The sequence below is a fragment of the Microtus pennsylvanicus genome, chromosome 17, assembly GCF_037038515.1.
Source record: "Microtus pennsylvanicus isolate mMicPen1 chromosome 17, mMicPen1.hap1, whole genome shotgun sequence".
In the NCBI taxonomy this organism is placed as follows: Eukaryota; Metazoa; Chordata; class Mammalia; order Rodentia; family Cricetidae; genus Microtus; species Microtus pennsylvanicus.
Window position 1 is genome coordinate 42133647 of NC_134595.1, and position 18588 is coordinate 42152234.

Here is an 18588-nt window from a genome sequence, read left to right on the forward strand (position 1 = left end):
CTTTTTCTTTGCTTCCTTCCATTCATTACTTTCTGGAACACTGTACAAATGACCTATTTGTTAGGTCACTCTTTCCCTGTGCAAGAATGGACCTTTATCACAGCTCTTCACTTTGTGCCCAATGCTTTTTCCACAAGTGAACTGTGTGTCAACAAAAACACAATGTTTAAAAGATAAAAACCCTTTGTAGTAAACAGTTCCTTCATTAGAGAGAATACAGTGACTCAAAACATTCTGAATGTTCTAATCATGGTGCATAGTTTACCAACCTGTAAAACCCAGTGCCTCAGGCTGGAGAAATGGCTCAGAGGTTAAGAGCACTGACTTGATGGCTCATACCCATCTGTAATGAGATCTGGTACCCTCTTCCGACATGCAGGAAGAACATTATATACATAATAAATAAATAAATCTTAAAAAAAAAACTAGTCCCTCTATATTTAGCCAATGTAATAATCTGAGTGTGATTATCCTATGCTTTGTTCAAAACTGGCATCAATATGGTTAACAAAAAAACCTGGGATGTAGAGGTAAGAAATCTTAAGGGGAAGATGGCAAGGGCTTTGGCCTGTTGGCTTCAGTTTACGGAGGAGCATCTGGCTTCTCTGCAGGAGCCCCTCATCTGTGTTCTATCACTGTGTGGGCACAGCTTTTCTTTGCTTCGTGGGGGATAGCTCTGCATGCTGGTAGTCTGGTGAGAAACTTTGGAGACAGCAGCGCCATGATGGGGACATCACTGCTGAAAGACCATTTTATTGTCGAGTTTTGTGGGTCAGGAATCTGGGAGCAGGACCCCACCACGGTGCATGTTCCTGTTGCCTTGTGATGTTCCAGATGTTGCTGGTGGCATCTGCAATGACCTGAACGCTCAGCGGCACTAGACGTCCAGGATGGGACACTCACGAGGCCGGGAGCTTGTGCTGGCTGCCATCTGGAACTGTCTGGTTTCCCAAAGACAGATGTGAACTGTGTGGCATTTTCTGACCTAGCCTCAAAATTGCATAATTCCTTTTACCAGTTTCCCAGTTACCAAGGTTGGCCTGGTGAGTCACCAAGTTCACTGAAGCTGGTCCAGTTTTAAGGGGAAAGAGACAGATACCAGCACTTCATAGGGAGGCCTGTAATTCTTTCTGTGTAAACAGCTGAAGAAGTAGAGCACCCACCCACACAAGCATGAGGCTGAGGGTGGAGTTCTTAACACTCCCATGACAAGCAGAAACCCCAAAGTAGACTTTGTTGTTTTAGGAAGATCAGAAACACCTCAGCAAGCCTCCATGGTTCCACCTTCATAATCCCTCTGGTACCTCCATCTTCCTACCACTTCCAGCATTTGGCAGGTGTGCCCGCAGCTTAGGTCCAGAGCAGTAGCGTTCTATGGATGGCTCATGCACTCCCATGACTACTGTGGGAGAAACGGTCACGATAGGGCGTTACCTGATGGAGGTGGGCCTTGTATCTTATCTGTTGTTTTTATTGGTTAACTAATAAAAAAACCTGTTTGGCCCTAATAGGACAAAAAATTAGGTAGGTGGAATAAACAGACAAAATGCTGGAAAAAAAAAAGCCGACTCAGGCAGTCGCCATGATTCTCCCATTCCAGACAGACGCAGGTTAAGATCTTCCCTGGTAAGCCATCTTGTGAACTACACAGATTATTAAAAATGGGTTAGATCAATATGTAAGAGCTAGCCAATAAGAGGCTAAAACTAATGGGCCAGGCAATGTTTAAAAGAATACAGTTTCCGTGTAATTATTTTGGGGCATAAGCCAGCCAGGCAGCCGTGAGCCGGGGCAGCAGGAACACAGCCCGCCGCTCCATATCACAACAGTTACCTACAAGGAGAAGCTTCTTCCCTACTGCTAAGCAAAGCTCAGGGACCCAGAGACACGCAATTGCAGCAGGAGCCAAGTTAACACACAGTCTAACGTGCACAGCGATGAGAAATGGTAATGTATCGCAAACACTGGAAAGACATACGATGCAAGCTTACTGGGGCCATCTCTGAGCTTCAAAAGCACTGTGCTTCGTATGGTTTAGTGGAATCTTATTCTACTGTCTGCTCTCTGGGACAGTCTCCCGCAGCTCGCTGGCCTCCAGTTTCTGGGTGGTTAGGCTCCTTCTGCCTAAACCCCGTGTTGGGAATAGGAGTGTGTACTGCCACGCCCAAGTCCTTTTCTTCCATAAAGCTGGTTTGATGCTGAGAGGAAAGACAGTGACATCTAGTTCTGAGAAGCACACAGTAACCTGACTGGCCAGGCCAACATCTTACGGCATTAGCTCAGGATTTTCCTGGCTCTGACTCACTGTATCTAACCTCACAGGGTTGAGCTGCAGGCACAGGAGAGCCGGAGCCAGGGTCTCTCTTCTCTATGCAGCTCTGTGCAGAGCTATCCTGAGCTACACTAACTGGGGATTCACCGAAGTTTCTAAACTCCAGTAGAGCACTACCCTCCTACACTCCCCTGCCACGGTATGATACGCTAGCACTGGAGGACGGGGCACGGAGAAGGCACCCGCCTTTAAGTCAGACACACAGACAGACAGAGACACAGAAGGACAGACTCTTCTTCATTTTGTCACCTGTAAAATGCAAATGGAAGATAAACTTGAGGGGTGATACTAGAATTTAAAGATAATGCAGGTAACTTGCCCAGAGCACATGGAATGCCAAGTTAAGTGTGACACAAACACAGACAAGTCCTGTGCCGTGCCCAGACCAAACAGAACACACACGAAGCAAGCAGCATAACAAGCAAGGGAGATTTTATTATATGCATATTCTCCAAAAAAAGAAAAAAAATAACAAAAAAAGCCCCACAAAAACAAACCCACAAATAAAAAAGAACAAAATTTTCAGCCTCTCTGGGATACACAGAGCACAGTATTATATGGAAACACAGCTATACAAGAACAAGTTGAATTACTTTATGTCATCTTTTGCTTCCCAAGTCAATAAAGGCTACAGAATGAAACACTTTAAATTGTTCGTCAATAGAAATTTGCTGCACAATTAAAGTTCAACTTACTCAAAGAGTTATTGTATAGTAAACTGCAGAAAATAGACGAGACATTCAATAATCTGCTCACAATTAACAATTACACATCAGCTCCTTTTAGAAATTAGCATGTGTTACATATTTGTTAAGCCTCCCATTATAATGAGCAGATTGTTTTCATTAATAGGATCTGGATTCTTATCATTTAGGGGATATCAATAGTACTTTAATGAAACACTGATTTTCAAAAATATCTTCTTGGATCTGAACTGCTCTCCTATTTTCTGTATATATGGGTCAGTTCTGACAGTTGAATAAATACAGCTGCTAACAAACTGAATCACAGTGAGGGAGAACAAAGTGAGGGGCTCTAGAGCTAGTGTTTGTGACGTCTTCTAGGCAGCACGTTAAGAGTAAACTGTTACGACCTAGTGACTACTAAGTAGATTCTACCAACGTACAGGCCTACTGCTATCACTGGGAACAACTAATACAGGACCACTGAAGACCATGATGACAATAAAGACTTGACATCCCTTCGTTACACACTAGATCTAAGTAGACTCCCCTCTAACACCCTGCACTTCTTGATCCTTGTTTTTACACATCAGCTTGAGAATTCTGGGATAGGAAAGATGGTAGCTGTTCCTTGAGGAACTCTATTAAGTGACCCATTTTGCAACAGAGTCCAAATAAGACAAAAAGCATGAGCCTTACTGTCCCTTCCTCATGTGCCCAGTCAGTAAACTTGAGAATATAATTTTCACCCTCTATAAAAAAATGACCCCATTTGCTACCCGACGTGTAACTCACAGGAAGAGACTGGGATGACTATTATTTGAATGACGTGATCACAGGCCCAACTGCGGAACGAACTGCATTGTCAAACAGTCTGCACTCCTTCCTAAGGTCCCCTGCCCGAATTCGCCCTTAAATACAAATTTCTTCCTTAATATCTATTAGCCGCTTAGAAGCTCAAACCACCCTCATGCTCTCTGTGCCACACGGGGTTTTATAACAGGAGGCTTTCGAAATAAAAAATAAAAAAAGCTTGAAAAATATAGAGTATTCAGTTTAATCTACCACAGATGTCCAAAAGTCACATTTTACAGACGTCTTTAGGAAAACAAAAGCACACAGGGCTCAGCACTATTCCACAGGGCAGGACTGGGCAGAACCACGGACTGGGCAGCCCGAGGAGAACACTGGACACGGCGGTTCCAGAGCATCGCTCAGTCTCCTGTGCAAAGCACACTGGCAACACACATCTTCCAGAGTGTAAGCGGAGTCTGGTGAAGGATCACCAGTTAAGGTGACAACACAAACCCTTTGGTCCTACTTCTGAAGACTAGAGCTGTCGCTGCAAAGCTAGAACCCAACATGCCTGGCTGCCTTTCCTTCCCTCGTTTGTGTCACAGCCACTGAGACATCATAGCTTCACTGCCTCTTAGAAACTATTCCCTGATCTTGATGTAACCCAGCACGGAGCAGCAGTGACATTAGCAAGAGTCACGGAGGTGCTGCGGCCATTCACTGTTTGGCCCTTTCCCGCTGTCTCCCGCAGTTCTACTGGAGCAGTTCATGTGCTACAGTTAACACAACATACATAAACATCTGAACATTTACTGCAGGCCTTCCAACCCACTTTTGCTCCTCATCCCGGTTATCTGGTCAAAAACTTTGAAAATGCGTTTTATACAACAGCTTTTCCAAACATGAAAAGTGGTTTAGCAGTTAGGGATTACTTACTGTACAAGACCTGACTGATAATTCTGGCAAAGGGCCACCAATTTCTTCCTATGAAACATGAACAACAACTAGTCACAAGTACAGCATACTATAAAAGCTTCAGAGGACTTTTTCTGAGGGGCAGAAGTTGCTACCATATCACGGGGGCTCATCTTGGGACTACAAATGTATCTGTTAGCAAGACTGGGTTTTTCCATGGACCAGGCTGATGGCATCCATCCCCACCATGCTGGGGGAGCTGGGTTTGCCATGGGTCATGACTAGCTATAAAGAAAAGAAAAAAAAAATGTCAGGAGGCTTGTACAACAGCACCATAAAAAAGCTTTGTCCACAGAGCAGGTGTGGGAGAGAGGGACAATTGTGGGCTGTCTTGCTGTGTGTCAACTGTAGAGACATACACATGAGAAACAACTGCTCGACCTGACGGGAACAGGTACCTTGAAGAGGTTCTTCAGCAACTCGCTGTGGAGAACACTCACTCACATACGGCCAGCCTGGAGGGAGGAAGCTGGAGTTTCTTAACATCCTACCAACTCCCCCGGAGAAAGACAGAAAGCCCTTCCTCCAACTTCTGCCTGGACAGCAGAGTGCCCGCAGGGGCTTCCGAGGACCCTCTCAGGAGACTCCATGTGTGCTCATAGGTTTGCAGTGAAGTAAGCATTAATCTTTTTGTTAAAATTTTCCCCCTAAAACCTTCATTTGCTGTATTACTTCCCCTTACCCACTGGTGCGATGTTCATGAGGCAGTTGTGCTGAGGAAATTCTATTCCTTAGGGGACCACCAAGGACAGACCCTTCAGGTGTTATTCCCCACAGATAATTTCCACAAATACCCCAAAACACACTTAAATATATATATTTTTTCTTTTTAAAAATATTGATTTGTTTTTCAGGTGGTTACTGTCCATTTACATGACAGTGGCTGTCGAGCTACATGAAGGGTTTTGTTTTGTGGAAGTCACTGTGCGTGTGCAAGGTGGAGCGGACATCACTCGGCTTCAGCATCAGTGTGGAGAGAATCCAGTTGCCAGGCTGCAGCCCACCACAGGAGTCATATCCCATATCTACAATGAGGGGACACGGAGAAGGCACACTTACCATGGGTTCAAGAGTCAGCACTGACAGACTTACATACAGATAAAGCAATGGAGGTCACTAACTACACTGAAAATAAATCAGCAGCAACAACAAACAACAACAAACCCAAACAATAACAACAAAAACACTTCTAGGTAGCATCTTGAAACCTGAAAACAATGTCATAATAGTCTACTATAATGTCTAAGAATATAAAATATTTCCGTTTCATGACTCAACTGAGTTTAAAACATTTACTTCCAAGTTCTGTTTATGAACTGGAGATTAATTAAAATATATGTGATGATTCTTCACAAACTAAAGAGGGTGTAAAAAAACATTAGCCAAGAAGACAGGAAAGGCTGGAGACAGGGATGGGCAAAGATGGAAGCCAGGTGAGAGCTCAGAACCCACAGGACCTAAGGGCACCTGGTCCTCACCATCAGGACCAAACAACACCCAGAGTGACTCCCCCTCAGGGTGTAGGAAATCAAAGCCATTTGCTCAGTCACCGGGGCTATGAGCAGGCAGGCAGTTGATTCTAGAAAGCAAAGGCAAATGGCAATGGTTTCAGGAGTGTCCTGAAGCCCATTCACAGCGTGAGGATGGCTCTATCTCAAATGAGATGCTAACAGGCCTGCTTACCTTTACCACACGATCTGTCCCACAGGTCACCATTAGTCCCCTTGCAATGTCCATGGACATATGGGAAATGTTGTGTTTTCCTTCATGAAATGTTGCTAGAGAAGTCCGACTAACAAAGAGAAAGGATCGTTGAAACATACTGACCGTACCTGAGCTAAAAGAGCAGCGATCCGCCAGCATCATAGGTGGCTGACAAGCAATAATGGTGTTAGCATTCGTTTCTAAAAAGAAATAGCACTGGGGGCTGGAGAGATGGCTGGGCAGTTAAGAGCACTGGCTGCTTTTCCAGTAGGACCTGGGCTCAGTGGAGTTACACTGTCTGTAACTGTAGTTCCAGGAGAAATGCCCCTGAACCTCGACCGCCCATAAGAGCTATGAGGCTCTGCTCTGTAGCCCGGAGCACCATTCCCTCCCATCAGCTCCCTGACCATCACACAGGCTCTGCTGAGAAGACAGGAAAGATAACTGTGATTTTTCTCCTAAGGATCTGCCCACATGAGGGCACTGTGTCTGATGAAGTTATTTCAGAATATCCACAGAAAGCACAGGTCTTTACAGTCTTCTTAGTAACGACATCTGCATGAGTGGACAAAGGTCAGTTTGCTCAGCGGAGCTGTCCACTGATACAAGAACATGTCTCTGCACCAAGTCCTGTGAGACGGGCCCTAGCCGCTGGACTACCCCTAACCACCCTCACAGTACTCAAAAAAAACCTGTCCCAGCCAGTGGAGAAGCTTGAGATAAACAGTAGCAACCAAAAGTCACAAAGCTAGGAGAGGAACGTCTCCTCAAAATGGTTTATGTGGGTTGGCAAAATGGCTGAGCAAGTTAAGGCATTTTTCCAGCTGTCTGATTCTTAAGAAGAAGAGACTCTAATAGATTCTACAAGCTCTCCCTGAACTTCCACAGCCAAGCTGTGACACACACGTGCCCAACCCACAAATAAACAAAAGTAATTAAAAACAGACAAAACAGAAATGGTTTATGACGTTCCAAAGAGATAAGCACATGGGTAGAAAGAAACCTAGATCCTTCCTCAGGCTGCCCTCACTCAATGCCCATCAAACAGAGGGTTGGGACACAGGCAAATGCCAAGGGCACTCACTCTTCGTCTTTGATGGAGTCATAACAGGAATCACAGACCCGGACCTGGAACTCGAAGCCCATGACTGGGTAGCTGGAGCGCTTGCTGCTGCACTTTCCGCAGACGGCCTTCCCGCACTTCCTGCAGTGATGCTTCCAGGGGAGAGGGAGGCAGGGTTAGTTTTGATTCATGGAAAAGCAGGGAAACGGGGCCAGGGAGAATACGCTTCATATACCTCTGATGCTCACTGCACCATCAACTGACACTTGAAACACTACACAGGCAAGGGTCTCAAAAACATAAACTTCCTTGCTTGGCGGACAACAGCTATGTCTGCTGTTCCATAGTGTCTTGTCTACGATAAGCACCAACATTCAAACCAAACTTAACTTCTTTTAGGAACCCAATTGCTGGAGATGCTAGAAAGAAAAGAGTCTAGAATAATCTGTACAGGCGAATAACGTTCTTTTGACCTTTCAAATTCTGATCCAGGAAATAAGCTTACTCCAGAACGCTAAAAACCACTCCGGTTATTATTACTCTAGCAGACTGACCGCTAATCCTCTGGCAACCATTTTTCTCTGTCCTATTAATTATTAATGCATAAGAGTGAAACCCACGCTTCCGTGTTTTCTTCAGAAGGAATACCAACTGTACTGTCTTATCCCCACTACACAAGCATCCCACAGACTTGGCTATTTCAGAGTGTTTCAGGGAAATAAGAAATAAAGGAGGCCCAGTCTGGGATGCCAGTCTGGATGGGGCCTTACGGGGCAGTTCTTTGGGTGAAAGCAAGCAAAGCTAGTCACACACACACACAAATGTTAGGCTAATCCCTCACCACCGACGGTGAATGAAATCACCACACTCTGGGTTAGCTGCCCAAATTCATGCTCGGCCTGAGTGAGCGACCACCTTCGAGGCTGTGCAGGAATGCATCCCACTGCAGGCCTTAGGCATTACACGGGCGAGCGAGCATCTCGTGCTATCAGTAACTCAGTAATAGGCTCCTGGGGGCATGCTTCTTAATTTAAAAAAGTGTAAGAGAGATTTGAGAGAGCCTTAATGAAAATGTTCCAGGTGTATTTATACTGGCACAATTGGGATGGATGAACTGATAGTCACAGGGTCAGAGAGCGCCCTGGGGAGGGCCATTACTTACCTGCTAGTGACAGCTTAAGACTCATCGAATTTCCTCATTGTTCTAATTTTATTCTTGGCTAATATCAAACACTGACTCTAGTAAGAAATAGTGCCAAATGCAAACAATTCCCAGAGTTTCACAACAGATTCTCCAGCGTCTCAAGGCACCCCTACCTTTCTAATGCAAGACAAGCAGACGAGCAGTTAGGGAAGGGGTCTGTCCGGCCCCAGGATAGGCTATGCTCGTTATCAGTTACACAGCAGCAAGAGAAACAATAGAGGAATCAACTGCGTTTGTAAGAGCAAAGCATGATTTTCTAAAAACCCAAATTAGTGATAACGATGACAAGACACAGAATCCTTAGAGGGTGAGGAAACACTAGCTACTGACCTGTCTCAACCCCAGCGTCTTCGTGTCCCACATCTGCTTTATATTCCAGAAGAAGGGCTGCTCACACTTCTGACAGGAGTCACTTTCCAGCCACTGGGGAGCCTAGGCGCAGCACACAGTTCAGACATGAGTACAGACTTCTACAACTTTCTAGAGTTAATATTTCTTTTAAATTCTACAATGTATTTTAGCTGAGGTTGCCATGAACAATACCATGGTATACAGATTTTTCTGTTGCTGTTTTTATGTTTGGTCAGTTTTAGGAGACAGTCTCACTGTATAGTTTGGCTGGCCTGGAACTTGTAACAACCCTCCCGTCTCTGCCTCTCAAGAGCTACAAGCATAGGTGTGTACCACCATACCTGACTCACGCTTGTATTCTGACTAATGGTAACAATTTTAACAGTGCTTACAGAGTTGTTCAAATTGTACCTGCAGATAACAAAATACTTTGACTCTTTAAGATGGTCGTATATATTTCTTTTTCATGCTAAAATTACTTGAAATCTATATCCACTTGAATAAAACCCATTTCTTGTGCAACCTGAACTAGCTCTTATAGGGCCACTGTAAGACAGACCAACAAAATAGAAACTTCTAGTAGTTCTGTGTGGGCATCATGCCAGACAGACTAACTACCACTCCTTGGCCTGCCCAGTCCTCAGGATCAGGTCCACTGCTCATCTGAATCCTGTGCCCTCACTGGACAGCCAACTCTGCTATTCCTTCCCCACGCTGACCAGTGAGTGTGCTGTCACCATACACTGGCAGCTGCCACACAGCCCTTCCCAGTGCTGTTTCCTGGGGGCTTCAGACCATGGTGCTGGAGAATGACAGCTAAGCTCTGGTCTCGGAGAGCCACGGACTAAGACTGAGTATTACTTTGCTGAACTAGAGGGCAGAGGAGCACAGGGGAATATAAAATATACTTTTAGTACCTTGAGATAGAAAACTATAATCAGTGCAGAAATAGGGTTGGAACAAACTTTAATATAAGAAAACCCTTAACTTAATTTTGTTAATACACGAAGTAGGTGTTAAACCCTAAGTTATTATGAGTCACGAGGAAAGGGGTTGTCCGCACTGAGAAGAGCAAAGAAGAGCAAGGCAGGGCCAAGGACAAGGCTGAGCGCTTGCCCAGGATGGAACGGTCCTGGGTTTGATCCCAGCATGATGAAGTCAGGTGTGGCAATGCATGCCTGTGTCCCAGTGCTCAGGCGGTGGAGCCAAGGAAGACCCAGAGGTCAAGACCATGCTCAGGCTACACAGACTCCCAGGCTGGTGTGAGTTATAGGAGACTCTGTCTTAAGAAAGCGCACAATGAGGGGACGGTGAACCAGGGCCTAAGCACCCACACTTGGCAAATGCTCTACCATTCAGCAACACCCTCAGCTCGGAGAAGAGGATAATAACTAAGCGCTATGACATCTACATCTTCTCTGCATCCTGTTCCGTCTGTCTAATATGAACAAAGAAAGTGCAAGAATAACCCCACTTGGTCCTATTCTATTTGGATGCACACCTTCCTAAGCCTGGATGGAGGGGGGAGGGCCTTGGACACTCTACGGATCCCTGGCAGGGTCAGACCTCCCAGATAGCAGGCTGCTCACCTTAGCACTGCAAGTCCTTAGCTAGAAAAAAGTTAGTATCTACTAAAAATAAAGCCTCTTTGGGTACAAACTGCTTTACCCCTCTTCCAGAGATGACTAACAGGAAGCCATCTCTGCCACACAGGAAGCACCTTGACAGGCAGGACAGTATTTTCCTTTTCCTACATGTGCAACTGCAGTTCACAATTATGTCACCTAAAGGAGGGGTACTACTCCCACTTTCTGACTGCATTTTCTGAAAGAATGCACCAAGGAAAACAAAGGTGTGTTGAGATTGGGGTGCTTCAACCTGTGAGAGAATCCCAAGTTATCCCTGGTCAAACAGGAAATGCATCCTCCCTCTCACCTCTGTTCTCTCAGAACAAGACTGGGGAAGGAAGGACCAAGAACCCAGGACACCGAACAGCATGTCAGCTGTTCTTGGTGAATACAACCAGCGGCTGAGGAATGCAGAGCCCAGCCCTGAGAGACGTTTGCAAGGAAAGAACCTTCATGGAGCATGCAAAGCTGGTGCTATGTTGTACAATTCACCACTCCAAGCCTTACCAAAAGATTTTTAGAATGTGCCAAACTAGAAGTCAAACTGCAGCCATGTAACCAGAGTTTCCTGTTTGGCTTGCCACACAAGGCTGCCAGGAAACTTAGCAATTAGAACGCCTCTGCATTAGGATCACATATTATCAGCTATGGGGCAGTCTGTTTTCTTCAACTTGCGGGTAGGAAGCTGAAAACAAGTTTGTCACTACTGCTTCCTATAGACAACTCCCTGATTAGCATGTAAGGGGCACACTAAAAACCCAAATCTACGCAGTGAGAACCACAGTTATTATGAGGCAACACAAAGCAGAGCCACTCATAGAAGCTTCCAGGGGACTTTGGATTAACACGGCACCCACTGCAATGGCACATGGGGTGCACTGAACTGCACAATGACCTACAGGACAGTAGAGGGAACACATGTGACATCGTGTAAGATAATACCTGCTACAGTGCAGTATCAAAAAGGATTCACCAAGACTGGGGAGATGGCCCAGTGAGTAAGAGCCTTGCAGTACAAGCGTGAGGATCTGAACTGATTCCCAGAATTCTAGTGAACATCACACAGTTACACATCTGTAACTCCAGTGAGGGGTGGTCAACAAAGAGACAGGATTGCTTGCGCTTGCTGTCCAGCCAGCCTAGGCAAAAACCATGAACTCCACGTTCAGTGAGAGACCTGTCTCAAGGGGACAAAGCAAAGGGAAGAGAGTAGGGCATAAGTCAGTACACACACAACACAACACACACATGTACACATAATTCAAAAACCATAGAACATCAAAACACATCTACCATATGTTCCCCTAAGTTGCCAGGCTGTGTGGCCACTCCGTGGTGAAAGCTTGGTGAAGGTTCCTTTAAGTGGAACTCTCCTTCCCATCCATCGCCCTCTGAATCCACTTCTGCTATCAACATCACAAGCCACAGCTGTCACTGAGCAAAGACGGACCGCCCTGGTCCTAGCAGAGATGAGCAGGAAATCCTGCCTGGAAACCATCTGATGACAGCTATAAAAAGCCTCTGGATGTACACATCCCTCCCCTGGAATCTATTTTCAGAAATTTGCATGGGGCGAGTAAGTGAAGGACCGCACACGGAGGAGGTCGAGCGCACTCACTGCAGTGTGCCCTAAAATAAAAGGATGACGAGAGCCTGCACAGACAGTTAACGGCACTAAAGAAATGGAAAAGGCCTAGATATCACCCTAGGAAATGACCTCACTGTGGAGAAGACAAAGCAGACACCCAGAGACTAAGGGACTTATGTAAACAAGGCTTCACACCTAGTTAAGTGGCTCAATGAAATTTAAAATCAAGTTGCCAAAAAAGAAAACGGTTATCAACATGGACTCACTGGGAGAGAGTGCAGCACCAGATAGAAGCAGAGAAGAGAGGCACGGTTGCCCTGCAATGACCATCTCCTAGCTCTGTCCTGCGACATCCTTCTCGGAGCTTCCAAACTGAAACGCTCCGGACTTGCACGAATACTTCAAGAGGCCTTCATGGGCCCATCCCTGGATGAGTTAGAAGGCTGCTGGCTGCAAAGAGTCCTCCCATTATTCCACCTAAACACTGCCCATTAACACCAGAAAGTCTCCCCCGGGGCGGGTTATGGCACGGCAGAGAGATGAAGAGATGAGAGATGAAGAGATGGCTGAGCCAGCAAGGTGCTCCCTATGAGTTCAGAACCTAGGCACTTACACAAAAAGCCAGGCAGAGTGGTATATGCCTGTCATCCCACTGCTGAGAAGGCAGAGGCTTGGGTTCCTGGGGCTTGCTGCCTGGCCAGGCTAGTGAAATCTGTGAGCGCCAGCCTTAGTGTCTCCACCACCAAGATGGAGAGTAAGAGAGAAACCCTGCACCCATGCACACACAAGAACACAACAGATACACATCACACTTACACACGTGCAAATAAAACAGGTTAATGTCTAAAATTTAAAAGAACTTTGTTAGACAATAATTCACAGATGGAGCCGCGAGAAAGGGGGGATTGTTTATACGACTGCCAACCAGCAAGGTGGAAAACTGAGCAGTGAGAGAAGGGCTCTCCTCTGACCTGCCGGCCACGCTCTTGCTCCTTACCTCTTCTCTGCTAACGTCCATGTTCCACACTGCAATTCCGCCATCTGAGGAGCAGGAGACAAGCTGCCTCGTGAACTGCAGGTAGCACAGTGACTGCACCCTGTCGCTGCAAACGGAGCACAAGTCACACGTCAACACACAACAGCCTGGGAACGCCCCACCGGAACTCAGCCCTCTCCACTCTATTGTGGGGGCTACTTTAGCACTCACTACCAGGTCTCACTCTCTACAACAGAAATGCTGCTCCTTTTGAATCTGTCATCGGAACTGCAAGTCAGAGAAGGGTAAGAACTGCAGTTTTCTGTGGCCATCACCATAAACTCTCTTTCCCACAGTTTATTTACTTGTGAAAACAAAACAGAATATAACTCTTACTGGAAAGCAGTTCATATGCAAAAGTAGAGAGGCCACAAGGGCCATGAACAGTCACCTCTCACGCAGCCACAGGGGACTCACGTGCACACGTAGGGAGAACTCTGCCCTCTTCCCAGAGGCTCTCGGACCTGGATGCCACGCAATCTCCTGACCTGGTAACTTTTGCACCTTTCTCCTGGCTAAGTTTCAACTTGATTGTAATTGCAGTAAACAATTATGGCCTGAGCAGCATCAAGGAAGAAAGAAAACCACAGTGAAGGAGCAAAGAAAGGGATCCTTTTTCACAGGCTGGACAAGCAGCCCTAAGTATTACAACATCAAAGCTTAAGGGACTTAGCTACTGATGCACCTGTTACTTTCTAATGAGACATATTTTAGGGTTTAATAGACCACTTATGTCCCCAGCTCAGGAGGAGCCCCGTACTTTAATACAATCTGCCATGGTCAAAGTTCTCGCCTCCAGTCTCTGATCCATGGTGCTTTAAGTAGGTATTTCAACAGGGCCACTCCTTGGGAGAAGAGCGGTGACCTCTGTAGACTAACGAGGAAGAACACCTCACACTCCATTTTGCTTTGACTCAGGACAAAAGCAATGAGAACGAAGGCAGGAGGGAAGAGCAGTGCCCTCCTTTCCTGACTCAGACCTCCATCCCCAATGGTCACGTACTGGTGGCCCTGAAGGAGAAGTGTTCGGCCTTTCCGTCCCCCGATGTCCCACATGATGATGCTGTTGTCGGATGCTCCTGAGAAGAGTAACCGCTGAATGGGGTCCCACCAAAGGCAGGCGATACTACCTAGGCACATGAGAGAAGGGTCAGACAGAACTCAGCATCAGGACACATGTGCAACGGGAAAACCCAACTGCCAGCCGGCCCTTTGAATAAAACATCTCCCTCTGTCGTAAAAGGGTCATTCAAACCACATCCTCACGAGTCACGGAGAAAACATTGCAAGTCCATCATCCAAAGTTGGAAGATGAGGATGTGACTGTGAGACGCACAGCTCTGAATTCAAAGGGTTTAAAGTTTGTCCTTGCAGGCAGCTCCACGGGCTGCAGCGTCTCTTTTTAACCATCTTATATCTCTGGTGAGTGAGAAAAGGGTTCTGTGCACCTGGGAACTTCTGGGACTTCCAGAGACTTGTGAGTTGCTTACTTCCTGCATCTTAATGAGCCTTCCTTCTATGTACTACCTGTCATGAGTCATGTGGACTTTCAGTGATGCAACTGTCTTTGAGTTACCCCTGCTCCTGTAAGGTAACCCCCCTCATCCATATTCCTGGGAGTAACCCCAATAAACGCATTGGTACACCAAAAAAAAAAAAAGTTTTTGTTGCCACCAATAATTTATAAAGCAGCTAGATATAAAACATCAGTTCAGAAAACTTCTGGAGAGAAAAAAAATGTCAAGAAAAATACCTGTAGTTTACTGTGGGTATTTTATTACAATATAAATCTAGGTTATTCCAGACTCATGAGACTTTATAGAAATTCATCCTAGGATGCTTTTATCTCTAAAAATTAAATTAATGCCTCAAGAAAAAAAAACAATGCTGCAGGTGTACAAAATAAATATATCAAAGTAGTTCAGCTTAAAAAAAAATTCCAACCCTTACATTTCACACTCTAGCCAGCTTACCAAATTGAATGGCTCTGGGAGAATATTTTGTTTCTAAAGATTTCTCTTGCAGGAGTGTCTTCCACCACTACTACTGACCTGGGAAACAGCTGCTAACAAAAAGTAATGCTGAACCTGTGACACAAACAGTTCTCCTGGAGGGACACAGAAACCTGTGACACACACTGACAGTTCTCCTGGAGGGACACAGAAACCTGTGACACACACTGACAGCTCTCCTGGAGGGACACAGAAACCTGTGACACACACTGACAGTTCTCCTGGAGGGACACAGAAACCTGTGGCACACACTGACAGTTCTCCTGGAGGGACACAGAAACCTGTGGCACACACTGACAGTTCTCCTGGAGGGACACAGAAACCTGTGACACACACTGACAGTTCTCCTGGAGGGACACAGAAACCTGTGACACACACTGACAGTTCTCCTGGAGGGACACAGAAACCTGTGACACACACTGACAGTTCTCCTGGAGGGACACAGAAACTAGTGAAGCCACCTTTACTAGTAGCTAAGAAAAGTCAGTTTCTCACATAAACCTCAAAACAAAAAAGTCCTCTGCAAAATGAGCTTTGGGCCCCATCTGTTTTTTATGAATTCTGTTGGGTCCTGTGCCCCTCGTGTGTCATTACAAAAAGTAATGCTGAACCTGTGACACAAACAGTTCTCCTGGAGGGACACAGAAACCTGTGACACACACTGACAGTTCTCCTGGAGGGACACAGAAACCTGTGACACACAGGTCAGTGACCTAAATCACAGATACAGATGGTCTGACAGGAAAACCACTAAGTAGTCTCAGGGCAGCTTCAGCAGGAGCTCTGCTTCTCCCCAACAGCTTTCTAAGGCGTTATCCGTTTCTCTTTTCACCTTTCCCCCAAAGTCCCTGACCTCAGAAGGTCTATTTCATCCAAACAACTTAGCTAGAAAGTGTATGATACATCCAACTTGTTGCACTTGAACACCTAAATAGCATCTTAAATAAACACACTATTGAGCCTCTCAACAAATGTTCAATTCTCTAGTCTAAGATAGAGACCTCAAAGTTCCAAAACATGACTCACACAGAAATGGGATCCAACCAGTTGAATAAAAATAAGCCGGGCGATGGTGATGCACGCCTTTAATCCCAGCACTCGGGAGGCAGAGGCAGGTGGATCTCTATGAGTTTGAGACCAGCCTGGTCTACAGAGCTAGTTCCAGGACAGGCTCCAAAGCCATAGGGAAACCCTGTCTCGAAAAACCAAAAAAATAAAAAAATAAAAACCAAACAAACCCACATTGCATTTCAGCTCCGTGGTCAATGAAATCAACGTGTCACTCACACATATATAAAAAGCTTCCCGACCTCCACCGAGCCCCGCCGCCACAGTGTGCTACAGACTCAGGGAGTTTTATCTTATGATTCACTCTCCCAGGTCATTAGCCAGTGCCTGGTGACCAAGTATAAGGCTGAGCAGCCCCACAGTGGTTCTCTACTTGTACTGCTCTGGAAACTCATAAAATAAACAGAACAGTAATGAGAACTCTTCCAAAGGTCTGTTTAAAAGACATGGTCTGGGGACGGAAGTGTAGGTCAGTGGTGGAGTTCTAACTTGGCATGCGCCGGCCTGGGTTCAAAACCCCTGCCCCTGAAAAGTTTTTATGGAAACAATAGTTTGAAAAGGTTGTTGGGCACGGCGGCTCACAACTAGCACTTACGAGGCTGATGGAGGAGGATTCTCATGAGCTGAACACAGCCAGCGTCAGGGCACCTTAAAAAAACTCCATCCACTCATCAGTCAATAAGCAAACAAGGTAAGCAATACAAGGCATCCCTTTAAACAATGCACACAGGATTTCTGTTGAATGACCCACACTTAAGTTATCTTTTCAATCCCATCAAACTGAAAGCTGGCCAGTCACAGGGAGGGGAGCACTCCCCAAACCACAGAGCTGCCGTAGGACGTTGGATGCCTAACCTAGGAGAGAAACTTATGGCCAGGCCTACCTTCATGTCCCTTGAGGGTTGTGATCACTGAACAGGCATTCTGCTCCAGCTTCAGCAGGGTGATCTGTCCAGAGTAATCTCCAACGAAGGCATGCTGAGTATCCAGATCATACCTGAGAAGCAGTCAAGGACAGGTGACAGGAGCCATCTCAGCACGTTCCCACAGAGCAAGCAACAGCAGCCATAGACAAAGGCTTCACACGGAACTCAGGCATTCTACGACAACGACCACAGAACTGAAATCACGATGTGAGAGACAACGAGCAAACAGCAAGGGAGTGGCAGGTATACGCTGAAAGAAAAACTGAAGCAGCTATAGGGAAGCTAGCTTCCACCCAACAGTTAATATGCCGAGAGCAATAGAACAGGAACCAGCCAAAAAAAAAAAGTGAGAGCTGGCAAAGATGACAGCTAGGCAGTTCCAAACAAGTTACAATAAAACATTAAAGAATACAATTGCTAAATAGTGCAAATGACAAACATACACATGTATACACACATACACAATGCAACAGGATGTTATTTTGCGAAGGAGCTCTGAAAACAATGTCACACTGACAGCAAGTACAGACTCATCTTCCTTTTGGCGGAGAAAATCTAGCTTGAAATGAAGACAATGGCTTCCTTTAACTTAAGGTGGTTCATAACCCAGATATCAGCGCTCTGGGGTGGTCGCCAGTGTGAAGCGTTTTAATTACCGTAACAACTCACTCCTTGCTCCCTCTGGAACCACAGACATTTGTAGAAAGTCAGCACCGTATACAAAACAGCAGAACTATGACTAATATTCTACAACCCAGGTCAGGAGAGCTACAAGACAGGCCATTAGGAGAGCTCTCGCTTATGACAGAAAAGCTCACTTAAAGCCAGGCAAGTGGTGGTGCACGCCTTTAATCCCTACCGTCAGCAGGCAGAGGCAGGCAGATCTCTGTGAGTTTGAGGTCAGCCTCATCTACAGAGTAAGTGCCAGGACAGGTATCAAAGCTACAGAGAAATCCTGTCTTGAAAAATCAAAGAAAAAAACCTTACTTAAAATACATGAACATTTCTCCCTTGTATGGGCCTACACTGTATGGTGCTATGTTAAAGGTTTATTTTAAATAGCTCATGTTATGCATTCACTTGTAACAACTTAAGAAAAGCGATTTTATATTTTGTATATATGTGTGTGTGTGTGTGTTAGAGAGGTATACCATGGCATCATGTACTACCTAGGGTGTTGTTTATGGTCTTCTTCATCTTGTCATCACTGGTGCATACAGCAA

The 18588-nt window shown here is 45.7% G+C and overlaps 1 protein-coding gene across 1 annotated transcript in view; it reads right to left on the reverse strand.

Annotated features, from left to right (window-relative positions):
- Positions 1-2747: 2747 nt before the first annotated feature.
- Positions 2748-18588, reverse strand: part of Wdfy1 (WD repeat and FYVE domain containing 1) — a 46285-nt gene continuing 30444 nt past the window's right edge. Inside the window, exons 6-12 of the mRNA XM_075952171.1 lie at positions 17324-17436; positions 14363-14489; positions 13321-13426; positions 9087-9188; positions 7574-7704; positions 6469-6577; positions 2748-5810 (exon numbers count right to left, since the gene is read on the reverse strand). Of these exons, the coding sequence (XP_075808286.1) occupies positions 5751-5810; positions 6469-6577; positions 7574-7704; positions 9087-9188; positions 13321-13426; positions 14363-14489; positions 17324-17436 (748 nt within the window). The 3' untranslated portion in view covers positions 2748-5750. The remainder of the gene's footprint in view (positions 5811-6468; positions 6578-7573; positions 7705-9086; positions 9189-13320; positions 13427-14362; positions 14490-17323; positions 17437-18588) is intronic.